At 31.7% G+C, this 17,204-nt stretch overlaps 1 protein-coding gene across 6 annotated transcripts in view; it reads right to left on the minus strand.

Moving 5' to 3' along the window:
- Positions 1 to 17,188, minus strand: part of LOC148619567 (putative E3 ubiquitin-protein ligase HERC4) — a 37,087-nt gene extending 19,899 nt beyond the window's left edge. For 4 of the 6 annotated variants that reach the window (XR_015921615.1, XR_015921616.1, XM_088579630.1 and 1 more), the window contains exons 1-12: positions 17,023 to 17,174; positions 14,657 to 14,912; positions 14,069 to 14,231; positions 10,720 to 10,796; positions 8,558 to 8,747; positions 7,678 to 7,709; positions 5,782 to 5,873; positions 5,201 to 5,331; positions 4,128 to 4,374; positions 2,858 to 2,923; positions 1,423 to 1,553; positions 614 to 670 (exon numbers count right to left, since the gene is read on the minus strand). Coding sequence is in view for 4 of the 6 variants with exons in the window: in XM_088579630.1 (XP_088435756.1) it covers positions 614 to 670; positions 1,423 to 1,553; positions 2,858 to 2,923; positions 4,128 to 4,374; positions 5,201 to 5,331; positions 5,782 to 5,873; positions 7,678 to 7,709; positions 8,558 to 8,747; positions 10,720 to 10,796; positions 14,069 to 14,231; positions 14,657 to 14,894 (1,424 nt within the window). In the remaining 2 variants the exon portion in view is untranslated. Of the gene's footprint in view, positions 1 to 613; positions 671 to 1,422; positions 1,554 to 2,857; positions 2,924 to 4,127; positions 4,375 to 5,200; positions 5,332 to 5,781; positions 5,874 to 7,677; positions 7,710 to 8,557; positions 8,748 to 10,719; positions 10,797 to 14,068; positions 14,232 to 14,656; positions 14,913 to 17,022 lie in introns of all 6 variants that reach the window. The other 2 variants (XM_088579632.1, XM_088579631.1) reach the window with 2 other exon arrangements.
- Positions 17,189 to 17,204: the final 16 nt, after the last annotated feature.

Genomic DNA, 17,204 nt, shown 5'->3' on the forward strand with positions numbered 1-17,204 from the left:
GTACCTGACTATTTAACAAAACTTAAAACATGTTTCACTAGTGAATTTGAATTTTATCGTAATAATGTAGAGCACATGGTTTGATGACACTCTTGATTGTGAGTCAAACAAAGCAGCATGTTATGAAATACGTTTTCGATTGTAGAAAATATAAAAAATAAATTTCACAAGAACACTCAGTGTCGTTCAGTATTTTAAACATGATATACAACATACAAAATAAAATATCTTCCAATATGAAACGCAATACATTACGAAGTACTGTGTAAAGTGAAGTACATGTACATGTACAAGCACAACAAATGATGTATATGAAGAAACAATCATTGACCAAACTACTAGTATTTCCGGTTTATCCTCGACCTCAGATTACTCGAACCTCGGATATCTCAAACATTTTTGCATGGTCCCTTTGACTTCCACTTAACGAGGTTTGATTGTAATTCCAATACACCATCCACTTGTTGAACTTGGGGTGTAACATGAAAAGATAGCCTACATAGTCTCTGATAAATTATGGATATAACAGCCCCCTAAACAAATATTCTTAGCTTTTAAAACTATGTCATGGTTAAGAATCATATATTTATATTTTGGTTTTAGCATCACTTACGATGACAGAAAGGAAGCATTGAGACAAGCGGCAGCAGAAAATATCTTCTCCATCTCTCTGTAAATTATAGTTAATAAGTACAATACAAACAAAAGATTATTAATTTAATTTATCATTGATAAAAAGTAAAAACAACTACTAAACAAATAGATATACTTACCATTAAAATGAAAGAAAAATAAATGTTTCACTTCAGTATTTTAATAATCCATATAACATCAACTTGATGCTTATTCCATTTCCAACTGGCTTTACTTATTTTGCATATATCGCTAGTTATTGTTAAAACTTGAAGACCATTCAAAGTTATAAATAATTTCTTAGTTAATAGGACCATTGTTCATGAAACCCAATTAGGAAGGGAGAGTTTTCTTTTTACTTTTTTGCCCCCTTAAAAAGTGACTTGGGTGCTCTTCACTTTTTATCATAGACAAAAAAATTTTTTTTTATTAAAATGCCAAAAAAAAAAAAAAAAGGCAAAAGGCACCCTAACAAAGTGATGTTAGCACTGGAGGTTTTTGAAAATAGTAACAGACATACACGGTCAATTTCAAAGATTTGAAGTAAAATAAAACTGCAATCATGTTTAAACTGAGTTTTAATCTTTAATACTTTCAAAGAAATGACCTGTAGATAAATAGTCTAACTACACACTCATTTACTAATTTTGTTTTATTTTCCTCTTCATAATTTTTTAAACCTGTCCAAAAATTAATAAATTTGTAAAAAGCCAAAAAAAGGGTTTAAGAACCAAAAAAATATTTTCAGTTGCCCTGAACAGGGAGATCATAACTAAAATATCTACTCACATTTCTAACTCGTGAGGAAGACTGTCTTTAGCATTTAAAACATTCATTTTTTCAAGGAGTTTGTCTGTGACATTCAAAACTTTTCTCATTATGCCATCTTCTCGAAAATCTATTGGCTTTGACTTTAATGGCTGAAAATAGAAAAATAACAATAAGAGAAAGTTGATCTAGTGATCACAGATACCCCTGATTTTCAAAGATTTTAAGTTGAAAAAGGCAATAATTCCTGATTGGTAACTGTGAAAACATAATGTTAAATACACTGGTTAGTTATCATCTGGAAACTGTAAGTCTGGCAGACAAATGTACAGACATAAAACTCACTGGCTCAATAATAAACAGGAAAGCGAAAACCAATGAATAAAATCTCACTTAAAAAAAAAAAAAAAAAAAATCCACAGACTTTAAGAGTGCATTACACATTATTAATTTCAGTAGAATTTACAAAAAAAGCTTATTTCTGTTAAATTACTTGTGTGTTCACTTCATGTAAATCTTCAAAAGTTAAGCAATATAAACATGAAAAATCAGTCAAAAGTTGTATTTTTCTGTTATTCAAATTATAAAAAAAGTTTCAATACGACTTTCAGCCTTTCAGAAAAATATTACATCAAACAAACAAAATAAACATTTAAGAAAGATTTTGTAGGTAAATAATTGATACACAAACTTTATAGAGTAACACTATAAGTATAATGATAACCTGTGAATATAAAACATGAGTTGTACACAAACTTGTTAGTGTCAGTCTTGGTTAGAATCAGGCAGTGGGTGAAACATGGTATGGAAAAACCCCATCATTTTGAAAATTCAATTTGACTATTTGCACCATCAGGATCCATGAAAAAAGGAAAGATTTTCCATATCATTTTGGTAAATTGAGTTATTTCATTGAAATGCATTGAAAATGAGCATTTCAAGAGCAGATAACCCTGTCAAAAACCTCATTTTTCTAACATTCTATTGAAAAATTTCTGAGCAAGTCCAGTGATCAAAAGATCAAATAATGGCCTTTTCACAAATAAAAAAAAAGCATCCTTGAGTGAAATTATATTGTCAGATGGGTCAGGTGGGTTTTTGAGATGCATATTTCTGATTTTTTCCATTTGCCTGATTCTTAGAAAAACAAATATAACAACAGAAAAATAACAAGATATAAACAGTGCTTTTCTTCGTAAACCTCACAATTTTGAAGCTATAAAATAAGATGAATTTGAAATGTGTATGCTGAATCAAAAATGAACCGGTGGACAGCACATTAACAATCAATAGCTACAGTATTATCACCAACACAATCAAAGGGAGGTAACTTGAAATAGATCTGAAGTTATATTAATTCAATCTAAGTACACACAAACCGACCCATAAAAATTTAATAGTGCTTAAAACCAAATCATTATTACAGTGAACATTAAACTGTCAGCTACTTTTATACCTTAACAACTCTGGGTGTAGCCATCTTCGCTTTAATAGGTTTCTTTTGTGGCCCTCTAGGTGTCCTCTAGTAATAAACTTTGTTCATAAGTAGAAATTTTGACCCAATAAATTAAATACATAATTTTCAATTGGTTTTTATTTTTTGTGTGTAAACCAAAAAGTATTTCTCATGCTTTATAATACAAGAGGTTCCCAAGACCCTCAATTGCTCACCTGGATGAATTTTGCATTTCAAATTTAACAAAACGTTGTCCAACAATTTTGACTCAAGAAGTCTTTAATAGGACTTATCATAAGAATCATTTCAACAATTGAAAGTTTCTTTTAATCTGTCTTAGTTTTCAAGATATTGACTGAAAACTAAAAAAAAAATGTCTCTTACAAGGAGTCGTCTGACAACTTTTATCCCTAAAGACTTTTGTAATCCTAATAATAAGGATCATTTCATCTATGAAAATTTGGCTAAACTTAACAGTTTAGGAGATATATGCCAAAAACTACTGTCTGACCCCTATCTTCTATTTTTAGTAACAGCTGCCATGTTTTTTGACTGATAAAAAATCCTCACATCAGTTCCATGCAGGATACACCAAGGAACATTCATACCACATTTGGTTCTCATTAATCAAATAATGCCAGAGGAGAAGATTTTTGTCTGACCCCTCTGTTCTATTTATAGTAACGGTGGCCATTTGTTTCAACGGATCAAAAATCACCACCTCAGTTCTATGCAAGATACCCCAAGAAACATTCATACCAATATTTAGATAATATGCAGGTGCATTTGTTAATGTTTCAAATATTTAAGTCATTACTAATTAGATAGTTTCAATTTAACAAAGTATTGATTGATGTTCAAGCATGTTCCAAAGTCAGCATGATGAAGGCATCAAGGAAAATTTAATGAAAATGAATTATCTGAAAGTCTTAAAAAGCAAACATAGCATTTTCAATGCTCACAAATCAACACAAAGTGAATGAAAAATATCCAAAAACTAACATAACTTGTAGGAAGCAAGCAATTTTTAATGATAAAGTCTCACTGATAAAGTTTCACTCACACAGGCATTGAAAAAAATCCGGAAATCAATGATCTTCAATTTCTTAATGGTCCCTAAGAATTCCAGCTACTGAAGTTTGACTGTACTTCTTTTTTTCTAATTTTAAATTCATGAAAGGAAGTCTAAGACTTACAACAATTTAAGTTTGCAGGACTACACCAGTTAATATTATTAACATTTAGATATACCATTAGATTACTGTATTACCTCAGTGGCAACTTTATCAGCCAGGACAATACATTTATTTCCACCAGAGTAGATCCTATTAACCATATGTGTAACTCCATCAAGATCCATTGCTGAAGATTTGGTTCCACTCCATGGAATAAAGGAGCAAGGCACAGCGAAGGGACTGGTCTTCTTGTCAGTGTTACCTAGACCAAGCTGACCACAGGAACCAGATCCAAAAGAGTAAATTCTACCAGTTTCAGGCACGTAAGTTAAGGAGTGTCTCCTAAAACACAGAACATAAACTTGAAAAAAAGTTTCATTGTCATTGTGGTAAGTACTTTACTTGAGAACTAAAGCAACTCATCACATAAAATCAACATGTACGAACTGAGCAAAGGATTCTAAAGACACACCTGTCTGACAATTTATACCAATAAATTATGTCAATAAATTCTGTATAAAAAACTCTTACTCTTTATAGACTGTAACTTGTACACAGGTAACCTTGACCCTTAACATTTAACCTACCAGTACTTCCAATCTAATTAATAGTAGTTTACTAATTGTTTCATGTAACAACACTCCATGTTACTTTCTGTTAAGATGACCAATACAATATCTTCCTTGTTTCCATCTTGGTGGTTATTTAGTTCATTTTTTTCCCTTACATTTAAGGGGGATGGATAAGGCTTTATTAAACTAGTCGAATCCCACTGTAGATTTCTTGTACCTGTCCACAGACAAGAGATGTTGGTAATTGATGTGTCTTTGTGTCATTATATTACTTTTTAGTTTGATTTTAAAGAATTGTCATCCTTATTTTACCTCTGATTTTGATACTTTTGATCCTTTCAAAGCTTACTTAAAAGTGAGTGTACACTTGTTGAATACCTCTGAAAGTATTCATTATATTTAGATAATATGCAGGTGCATTTGTTAATGTTTCAAATTTTTGTTTGCAGTTTTCATCTTGAAATGATGCTTTCAAAATCATGAATCTTGAAATCTGAATGTCATTAGAACAGAGAGTACAATGAAGTGTTGCTAGATCTCACATGCAGTGACTGGATGGTATAGTTAGTAGATTTTTTCTCATCAGCCTGACCTACCTGCCACATGCAATCTGTGTGACAACAGTTCCCATCATGTCCATAACTCTACGAGGCAATATTTCATTATTGACAGTATTATGACCCAACTGGCCATGACTGCCACATCCAAATGTAAAAACGCCACCATCCTGGTACAATGAACAAGAAAACGAATAGATACCCTATTACCATGAAATAGCATAATGCAAAAGTATTAATTTTGTTGTAGTTAATGTTTGTAAACATGTCAATATTTAGAATATATAATCATGATATAAAAATGATTTTAGTGGGTACAGTTTTCCTACTTTGTCCATCATTAGAAAAGCAATATTTAAATCAGGTGAAAAATGTCCTTTTTAGGTCAAACAATAACCACAACTGACACTACATTGCACAATTCAAAGATGTAGTATTTTGGAATAAAATCCTTTAAATGCATTTTTGAAAACATTCAGGCTCTTTAATACAACACATTAATATATATTTATAATTCTGGTGGCACTGCTAAAAAGGATCATTCAAACCATATGATGACAGTCTGTAAAAAGGGAACAGTCAACTGACTGGTTTAATGAGATATTTTCAGCATATTTTACCTGTGTCAATGAACAAGTGTGATCTTCTCCACAGGTAACATAAACAATTTTCTGTTGCCGTAGTGATTTACACTGTGTTGGGTGGGGACGATCTGCAATATTCCAGAAACATATTCTGTTATTTTAAAGTATTTTCATGCGGAAGGTATACTTTAAACATGTATAAGAATATACATATAGAAGCAAATGTTTAATGAGACATGTCAATTTAACAAAACAATGAAACCTGTGTAAACTTATCATGTTTTGGACTGGACATTTGTTCTGTTTAATCCAGGAAATCAAAGAAACCCTAGTTTCAAACATAAGTCTTGCTAACCACTTCTAAGTCAAATGGCCACCCCCTATATTGTACCAAAAACACACTGAACCTAGACCTATGCATTGCTTGTGCATTATATGTGTGTATTCTGATTAAAAGCAGTGCATTTTAAAGTCATATATGTAATTCACTACAAAAGTGTAGGAATATTGTTTACATGTGTGACTAATTTGCCTCCATGCTGTCAGTTGTGGAATTTCAGAATTATTTATTCAAGTAAATTTTGTGAAGGATTTCTGCAATCCGTGTACCATAAGCATATTTTGAAAGCCTTATTTTCCAAGCTTCACAACTTGGTATGCAACTTTAAGGTGTCACTTGTCCTGGGAATTCACAGTGAAACTTTGAAAATTACTTTTTGAGCATATAAAGTAATGGAAATGTTAGAAGTGGTTAGTGAGACCATACATAATAAAAAGATAACAACTAGACAGAGAAAATAGACTTACACAACAAAGAACATGAAATAAGACATACACAACAAAGAATATGAAATAACCAAAATTAGATGAGTTCCATCAACCCAAGTTCAAAACACACAAAAATGATATGAAAGTGTCTGATGTAGGCAGATTTTTTTTCAGGAATCGATTTAGACATGCATTACTGAACAAGACAATATCTTAGTTACATGTACATCTGTAAGTAACTCAACATTAAAGAAACAGTTTCAAATAAACTAGGATTGCCATAATGCACTTTTTGACCAATATGTTGTGCCTATCTATACATTGAAGACAGATGTATTTTGTTCATCATAATTTTCCTTTTTTGTACTAATGTACTGGACAGGAGAAAAGCATTTGGGCTATTATGTCCAGAAAGGTAAAGAACACTTACCCAACCATCACACATGGTCTGTGCTCCTAATTTCTTTTTTATTTTGTAAAGTCTAGGGTGTTTATTTACTTTAAGTTTGATGTGTGTATTTTATTTGATTTTTATATGTTTTTTTTTTTGTCTTTCTATGCCTGGTTTTAATTCTTAATTTCCTAGATACTTGTTCTGTGCCTGGTTTTAATTCTTAATTTCCTACATACTTGTTCTGTGCCTGGTTTAAATTTTAATTTCCTAAATACTTGTTCCGTGCTTGGTTTTAATTCTTAATTTCCTAGATATTTGTTGTGCGCCTGGTTTTAATTCTTGATTTCCTAGATACTTGTTCTGTGCCTGGTTTTAATTTTTAAATTCTTAGACACTTGTTCTGTGCCTGGTTTTAATTCTTAATTTCCAAGATACTTGTGCTGTGCCTGGCTTTAATTCTTAATTTCCTAGACACTTGTTCTGTGTCTGGTTTTAATTCTTAATTTCCAAGATACTTGTGCTGTGCCTGGCTTTAATTCTTAATTTCCTAGACACTTGTTCTGTGCCTGGTTTTAATTCTTAATTTCCAAGATACTTGTGCTGTGCCTGGTTTTAATTCTTAATTTCCTAGACACTTGTTCTGTGCCTGGTTTTAATTCTTAATTTCCCAGACACTTGATTTCATTATATAATTCATTCAATATTTTATGCAAATAAATATAAGAAGTGCTCTACTTTACCCTTAGGTCATACTTATCATCATCACTTACCATTTTCATCATTTAAACCCAGCTGTCCAAAACTGAAAGCATACAAAATTTACAATGAAACCCCATTATTTTACATGTATCAATCAGTTCAAAAACTACAACAAAGTAATATTTTACAAGGTCTAACCTTAAACATGAGTAAAATTAACAATTAAAATAATTTTTCAAAGCTTATTTCATTGACAGAGGATTAACATTTCAGGCTTGAGTAGTTTTTCAATCATAATAAATTAAAAGTTAAATTGAAACTCTAAGGTCTTCCTCATAGCAGTGACATAGTTTTTCCTTGTATTAAAATGTCAAAATACAAAGGTGTTAACTCTCAAAAAGTTAAATGTGGGAGATCTCCATCTTCAAATTTTCTTAAAGCAGGAGACTCGTCAAAATTTTCATTTTCGCAACATGTTTTATGTTTTGAAACAGGCCTTATTTGAACTTTATTTCAATTTCAATATGACAATTACTAATCCCCTAAAAGAAGACATGCAAAGTTTCCTTTTATCAAATTTATAGTTAGTTAGTGAACTTTTTCAGACTTAAAGTCAATTTGTTTTAACATTAATAGTAGAAATTTCTCACAATTTTAAGCCAAAATATCAAGGGAGACAGCAGAAATGTCCAAATGCAGCTAATTTTCCTGCCTTGACACAGGTATGTAAGCAGGAGATTGATTTTTTATGAAATATAAAAACAGGAGATTTAACATCTATGCAAAATATTTTAAATTTCTATATCATACTTACTGTTAATACATTGAAAAATTGATTGAAAGTGTATTTAGTTTTTCAAGACATGTCTTTTCCCTTGTTATTTTTTATATTTATAATATTTTTTGCATTTAGATTTTTTTTACTCACCATTTTTTCATCTAATAACCTACCTGTTTCTACCCCATCCAAACAGTGCACCAGATTGTGACAGTATAAAACAGTGATTTCCACCTGTAATAATCTGTGACACTGGAATGCCCCTAATACTGACAAGTTGTTGTGGTGTATCAACATACTGCATAGAACTCCCAGAACCTAGCTGTCCATAGTTGTTAGCTCCCCAGGAAAACACAATGCCATCTGAAAGAGAAAAAAATTGTAAAAGTTGTTAACACTTTTACAATCTATTTTTATTATTTAAAAAAGACAGCAATCATATCTCACCTATTGTTAATATTACAGAAAAAATATTTTTCAAGGCTTAATTTTTCATACAGGTCAATCAAATACAGTGTAGTTTATAGGCAATTTACAAAATGACTTTCAGGCTCTTAACAAAACACAAGTACATGTCCTTAAATTTGAATTTGAATATACATGTAGTGGTATGTCATGCCTTTCACAGTGTTAAATACACTTTTATTTATTTTTCATCTTAATGAAACAAAATTTTTAAGATGTAAACCATGCAAGTTTTGCTAAAAATACAAAACTACTACAAGTAAACTGAGATCTGACTCTGTGCTTCTATGCAAAACTAGCAAAGATCTTTACTCCATAGTACAAGTAAACTGAGATCTGACTCTGTGCTTCTATGCAAAACTAGCAAAGATCTTTACTCTGTAGTACATGTAAACTGAGATCTAAATCTCTGTGCTTCCATAAAAAACTAGCAAAGATCTTTACTCCGTAATACAAGTAAACTTAGATCTGACTCTCTGTGCTTCTATACAAAACTAGTAAAGATCTTTACTCCGTAGTACAAGTAAACTTAGATCTGACTCTCTGTGCTTCTATACAAAACTAGCAAAGATCTTTACTCCGTAGTACATGTAAACTGAGATCTGACTCTCTGTGCTTCTATACAAAACTAGCAAAGATCTTTACTCCGTAGTACATGTAAACTGAGATCTAAATCTCTGTGCTTCCATAAAAAACTAGCAAAGATCTTTACTCCGTAATACAAGTAAACTTAGATCTGACTCTCTGTGCTTCTATACAAAACTAGCAAAGATCTTTACTCCGTAGTACATGTAAACTGAGATCTAAATCTCTGTGCTTCCATAAAAAACTAGCAAAGATCTTTACTCCGTAATACAAGTAAACTTAGATCTGACTCTCTGTGCTTCTATACAAAACTAGTAAAGATCTTTACTCCGTAGTACAAGTAAACTTAGATCTGACTCTCTGTGCTTCTATACAAAACTAGCAAAGATCTTTACTCCGTAATACATGTAAACTTAGATCTGACTCTCTGTGCTTCTATACAAAACTAGCAAGATCTAAAGATCTTTACTCCGTAGTACATGTTAACTGAGATCTGACTCTCTGTGCTTCTATACAAAACTAGCAAAGATCTTTACTCCGTAGTACATGTAAACTGAGATCTGACTCTGTGCTTCTATACAAAACTAGCAAAGATCTGTACTTCGTAGCCCATGTAAACTTAGATCTGACTCTCTGTGCTTCCATAAAAAACTAGCAAAGATCTTTACTCCATAGTACAAGTAAACTTAGATCTGACTCTCTGTGCTTCTATACAAAACTAGTAAAGATCTTTACTCCTTAGTACAAGTAAACTTAGATCTGACTCTCTGTGCTTCTATACAAAACTAGCAAAGATCTTTACTCCGTAGTACATGTAAACTGAGATCTGACTCTCTGTGCTTCTATACAAAACTAGCGAAGATCTTTACTCCGTAGTACATGTAAACTGAGATCTAAATCTCTGTGCTTCTATACAAAACTAGCAAAGATCTTTACTCCGTAGTACATGTAAACTTAGATCTGACTCTCTGTGCTTCTATACAAAACTAGTAAAGATCTTTACTCCGTAGTACAAGTAAACTTAGATCTGACTCTCTGTGCTTCTATACAAAACTAGTAAAGATCTTTACTCCTTAGTACAAGTAAACTTAGATCTGACTCTCTGTGCTTCTATACAAAACTAGTAAAGATCTTTACTCCGTAGTACAAGTAAACTTAGATCTGACTCTCTGTGCTTCTAAAGTCAAATCAATATTGATTACCATTTTGAGGACTTTGTCCTCTATCAATTGCAACAGAAGTATATTTAGTTACTAATATATGTATATTTCTTTGTATTACTTACCATTTGTTAATGCAAGTGAGTGGTTGTTCCCTGAACATATCTGTATAATATGATGAACAACTAATGCCTTGATTACTCTGAAAACACAAGAAATATAAATGTTTAGTTATAAGAGACAGAGTGCAATAGAGACTACTGTACTAAGTTATAACTTAAACAATCAGCAAATGTCAGAAAGATGAATCTGTGTTATCTGGATTTAGGATATTTGTCAAGAAAATGGTATTTAACCTCAGTCTTCTGTATAAACATGTACATTTATTATAAGTTTGTCTGTTTTTTTCTATTGACTTAGTAATAACCAGAACATATTATTATTTTCCAAGGATATTGTTTGTGGGTTGATAACTAATCATCAAAGAGAAAAAAACATAAATGCAATATTTCCCAACATTAACTGAATATAAAAAAATCACTTTTATAGAACATATTGGGTCTATTGACCACTTACTGGTTCCCTGTTAATGGCAAGTTAGTGTATGGCCTCAGAGATTTGTTTAAACTGGTGCTTGTGTAGTGAATATTTCAATAGATTCAAAAACCCAAATCAAAATGCCAATTGGATCATTGACTATTTATCAGAACAACCCCATCAATGATTTAACTGTATGTACATGTATATTATTCCACCATTTGATCTTTGCTGACATTTCTCTTTAATAATTTTTATCATTACTTGAGTGTGCTGCATAATCAGAAGCCATTTTTAGAATTTTTTTCTATTACATGTGATTGCTAAGTCATACTATAACATGAAGTTGCACACATTGTCATGTACATGTATACCCTACTCATACAAGAAGTTGATATTGGACGGCAACCAAAATTGCTTGCAAAATATGCCCAATTGATAAACATCATTAAACCAAATATAAAATCAATCCATTGTGAAGAAATGGAAATTTTTGTTAGGTAAAGTTTCTCTATCATTACATATAGTGAAACATGGTAATTTGTCCCATAAAAACAGGAAGTTGTTAATGAACAAAACCGCACACAAGATATGCCCCACTTATATAAAGCCACACACCAAATTTGGACGTAATAATGGACAGACAAGTGAATCCAATATATCACCCACTCGTCGAGTAGGAGGTATAAAATATAGGACATTTAATGGGATATGATACCCCACCAAAGTTGTGTTGTATTTAATATCAATGGACACATGCTTAATAGCAAATTATCACATAGACTCAAAGTCAAATTTTCTCTTGACTCCATAATATCAAAAGAACTCCCACCTTTTTCCCGCATTCCAAGATAGATTAGTCTAATTAATACAAATAAAAAAAATTATTTGATCAATCCACATCCCAAGAAAGATAACTCTAATTCATTGAGTAATAAAAATTGGTGGGATAAAATAACTAAAAATGAAATTTAAGGGTAGTCAGGTCAGTTTTTGATTTAATTCTACATGAAATTTATGTATTTTTTTTATATCTCAGGGATGCTATGACTTAAAATTTTTCTAGATACACAGATTTGTCTGTAGTCGCAGGAAAATTGGTGGTGAAAGTTAATGATGAACTTTGAACTTTATCCAGAATAGACTCCATAATACCAAAAAAGAACTAACTTTCATATTCCAAGAAAGATAACTCCCATTCATCAAAATATTAGGGGATTAAAGGTGTAAAACCACTATTAAAAGTCCAATTACTTTCTATGTTGAATTAAGTGATTTTCAAGGTCTAAATCTTTTTTAAAGTTTGTTGAAATGAACTTAAACAGGTTTCATCATAGAGGGAATTCTTTAAAGACTCTCTCATAAAATTTGCAGCATACTTTTAATGGCTTCTAAGAAAGAATGGTGAAGTGAAAGTAGACAGGTACTAAAAATACCACTTTTCTTTTGGAAAATTGACAAATCAATGGGTTTAAGATCTAGACTCAAACAAATTATTCTCTACATCAGAGTTCAAAACTGTTGTATTCAGTGTGTACCTGACATGATAAGCTTTCAGATGATACCCAGTTTGCATATACTGTCTAAATCACAAAAAATACACAATGCATCCTAGGAACTACTTTGTTTTTTACTACTTTCTGGTATGTGCAGTCGACTGGTTCCCCTTAATAGTGGTATTATACCTAAACTAACTTTAGAAAAAAAAAATGGCTGTTTGTTTGCATAAATAATCTGATCACACTGAAATTCACACTTGATCTGTATTTTATGATATCAAATAATTATTCAAAGTTTAAAAAAATCTTTCAATATCTTCTATAGTTACTATCTGGAAACATTCCAGGGATTGACAGATGGACATACTGATGGACACTCAACTCCCAATACTTTAGGTGGGTAATATATAATGCCTTGCCACTTTGTGTGGAGAGGTACAAAAAACTTATTAACTAGAACAAAGTTGAAATCTACATGTGGTACATGTATATAAGTATAGTAATCATTTGATACACTCAGGGTATCATCATAGTGTCAAAAAGGCATCTAAAAATATTTATTTATATATATTTTTAATATCCTAGCTAAATGATTTGAGGGTATACGGTGATCGTAATGTCTATCCTTCCATCACATTTTTGTTTCATGGATGATAATTAAAGAATCACTCAACCAAACCTAGCACATAAAGTACAAGTTAAGTTTGATTATACTGAATGTAGAAATCACCCATCAGATGTTTTGGAAATCAAATCAAAATAATTAAAACATGCATTATGAATTTTTAATATACTGCAACAAATGATTTTTTCAGGATAAAAACATTTAAATAATGCAACAGATACTACTTTGTTCAAGATTGACATGCTAAGCACAATAATAATTATGCCAGAGAATAACAGCCAAAAGTAAGTCATGTTATCCAATTCAGAACAGTATTCTGTCTCAGAGCCAATCTCTTGTCACTCTATTATCTCCTATATTAGTATATGTAGCAAGTTCGGCAGAAATAATGTGACTACCAATTTTAAAGTCTGGTATGGCCTGTTATCAAACCCATGACCTCCTGCATTCAGACAAGCTCATTTCAATAAGACCACCAAGGCAGTACAAAGTGGAATGTCCCAATATTAAACTCAAATAAAATACACCTATTATGAAAAAAATAACCAACTTTTCAGAAAGTTGTAATGAGTTGTAACTCATTATATTTTAAGAAAGAATAATATATGTCAAATGAAAAAAGCAATCATTGTTTTGTTTTTTCATTACATATCACCATAACATACTTGATTACACAATCTAACTAAAATACAAAAAGACATATCAACGGGTCCATTCAGTCACTAATTGCAGTGCCTGAATAAAACAAATGATAGTTCTAATTATAATTAGATTTGATTACAACGCTCATTTAAAGGTGATATGTTAACTTACTTTGGCTGTTTAGCCAATGTTTCATCCACCTGACCTCTACCTAACTGGCCACAACTGTTATCACCCCAACTGAAGACCTCTCCAGCTTCTGTCAGGGCCAGACTATGCTGAGACCCAGCAGCTACACTGATTACCTTCTGGCTTTTAACAGCAGTTACTTTAGCTACAAAAATAAAGAAAATCTAATCAATTTCAAACAAGCTCATTTTAATTTTTTTTTATACTTTGCAAAATAGCATTGAAGCATAAAAGGAGTTCAATTCAAGGGCCTAAATGAGGGACAGGATAACTGTTGTGTCAGTATTGTATTGGGAAGAGGCACTGCGATCAATACATGAGAACAACAGTTTATCTAGCTTAAAATTTGCTCTTAATAAAAATAACAACCAAAAGATTGTTGTATAAAAGGAACTGTCCAAATATAACAGTAAAATCATATACTACATTTATACTGCAATCATTCTATTTGAAAAACCAAAATGCACGATATATGATCACTGACAGTATTTAACACTTTGTCTCCACCTACTTTCCTACTCTTGCATGAACTTATTTGTTTATCATAGCATCCCTATTGGGGGTACTGACCTAATTTGTTTTTGTCTTGGTGACCTATTTGTCCATAGTCATTACATCCACATGCATAGCATGCACCATCAGATGTTGCTACTAAAGTGTGGCCTTCACTACAACTTATATCAACAATATTCTTCAATTCATTTTCTATTTTCAACACTAATTCTTTTGGTGACAAGATAATTGCACCATCATCATCTGTGAACAATTGTCCAAAATCTGCTGATCCCCAACAAAATAAGGTAGTCATATTACCCAATCATTTGCTCTGAAGATAGAAAAATATTTTACACAATTACATTTTTTTATTATACAGTATTAACAAATGTATGTATGCTTTGCATTTTTGTAAATATGTATGCATATTTTATAATAAGTTCTGACAAAGTTTGCTACCTACATTTAGAAAGAAGATAAGGTAGAATATCTTTTTAAAGGAAGAAATGGCAACTAATGCAAGTCCCTAAGTGCATTTTTTTTTATGAAAGTCCAATTACAATACATAACATACTGAGGAAAAATAAAACCACTACCTAATCACTTAAAAAAATTCGTGTATTTTGCTCAGTCATAATTACTACTTAAGTCAATTTTAAGTAAATACATGGACATAAATGGCTTCCAAATTCATAAATCAATGATAAATGGAACTTAAACAAGAGTCTCCCAGGAGCCTGAAACGCTCACCTGGTTAAATTTCGCCTTTCAAGGGCAATAAATTTAACAAGATGTTGTCCAACAATTTTGACTCAATAAGACTTTGGTAGGACTTATCATAAGGATCATTTAAACAACTGAAATTTTTTTCTATCTATTATAGTTTTCAAGATATTGGCTGGACTAACAAAACCTGGCATTTTTCATCTTTCAAGGGCAGTAACTCCTACACGGAGTCGTATGACAACTTTGATCCCCGGAGACTTTTGTAGGCCTTATAATAATGATCATTTCAGCAATTGAAAGAATATGGCTAAACCTTATGGTCTGGAGATAAGCAAAAAAACTACTTTCTGACCCCTATGTTCTATTTTTAGTAATGGCAGCCATGTTTTTTGACAGAACAAAAATCCCAACAAAAATTATATGCAGGATACCCCCAAGGAATATTCAATCTAAGTTTGGTTCTAATTTCAAATTTGAAACTGATAGATCTCATCATGCTGAACACTTTTACCCAGTCAAAATTAAGCTAAACCTAATGATTTTGGAGATATATATGTGAAAAACTACTGTCTGACCCCTATGTTCCATTTTTAGTAACAGTAGCCATGTCTTTCGACGGATCAAAAATCCCCTCAACAGTTTTAGGCAAGATACCCCAAGAAACATTCATACCTAGTTTGGTCAAGTAGTTTCAGAGGAGAAGAGTTTTGAAAAAATGTTAACGACGACAACGGACGCCAAGTGATGGCAATAGCTCACTTGGCCTAGGGCCAGGTGAGCTAAAAAATGTACAAGCTCCAGACTGAACAGGCTAACTTACTGGTGTGTATACATGTTTGTACTGCAAATAAGCCTACAGAATCAGACCTACAATTTGAGGTCAGCAATGACTATATAAGTCAATTAAAATTCCTGTTAATTGTAGGTACCTTTACATAAACTTATATTAAAGGGATGGAGTGTTAGCAACATTCTAAATAGGAAGTGGTCTGAATAAAGAATTTTTCAAAATTGTTCTGTTTGAAATGACATTATTCAGTAGTCAATGTTTGACTTCTTTGTGTAGAATTCTTTCAACAGGTTGAGGCATCATCCATAGCAACAAGGTTGTGAATCAATGAGTCAACCCCTGTTAAAACTACAATTTTCTCGTCATTCATTGAAGACCAATGGGTGGCCTTGAGCTGACATTTTCATCCTGGTGGGGTTGTTTTGTCATTGACATATATATAATACCTATTCTCCGTATATAATATTAAGCTTTATGAACCACGTGTATTTCTTAATACCAGTATTACAACTGGACCTACATGTAAAATATGATTGACAAGAAATTCTAGATGAAAATCTATATTTCAACTGAGGATAGTTTCTTTCAATGTATGGCTCTTACTACATATATTAGCATGAGGCTTAACAAAACCAACACTGTCCCTAAAAGGCAGAGTATAAAATCATGCATAGATAATATTTATGATGTTGACATCACTCATTTGTATGGTTTGGACAAGGAAAAGTTCTTACTCTAAGGATACTGAATTAAAATTCAAGAGAGGTGCTTCAAAATTCAACATTTTTTTTTCAATAATAAAAAGCATGCATGAACACAATACCAAAATAGTTTTCAAATGTATCAAAGAAAATTCCATGTTTTAAAGTGACAGCTGTGCGGTAACTTTTAAAATGATTTAATGACAATCAGATATTGTCTTTACCTCTGAGACAAAAAAGATGTTGGAGTATTTTTTGGCTATGAAGACATTCTGATTAGTGTGGGAATTTGATTTAGTTCCTTGGTACATTGAAAGTTCCAGAATAAACACGGATTTTGACTTGGATTTCAACTGTTACTGACAAGAAGGCAAAACAAAAATCCGGAACCAGTTTAGCTGTCAAA

This window comes from Perna viridis, chromosome 4 (genome assembly GCF_037379345.1).
Source record: "Perna viridis isolate PV_CMFRI_1.1 ecotype Kerala chromosome 4, ASM3737934v1, whole genome shotgun sequence".
NCBI lineage: Eukaryota > Metazoa > Mollusca > Bivalvia > Mytilida > Mytilidae > Perna > Perna viridis.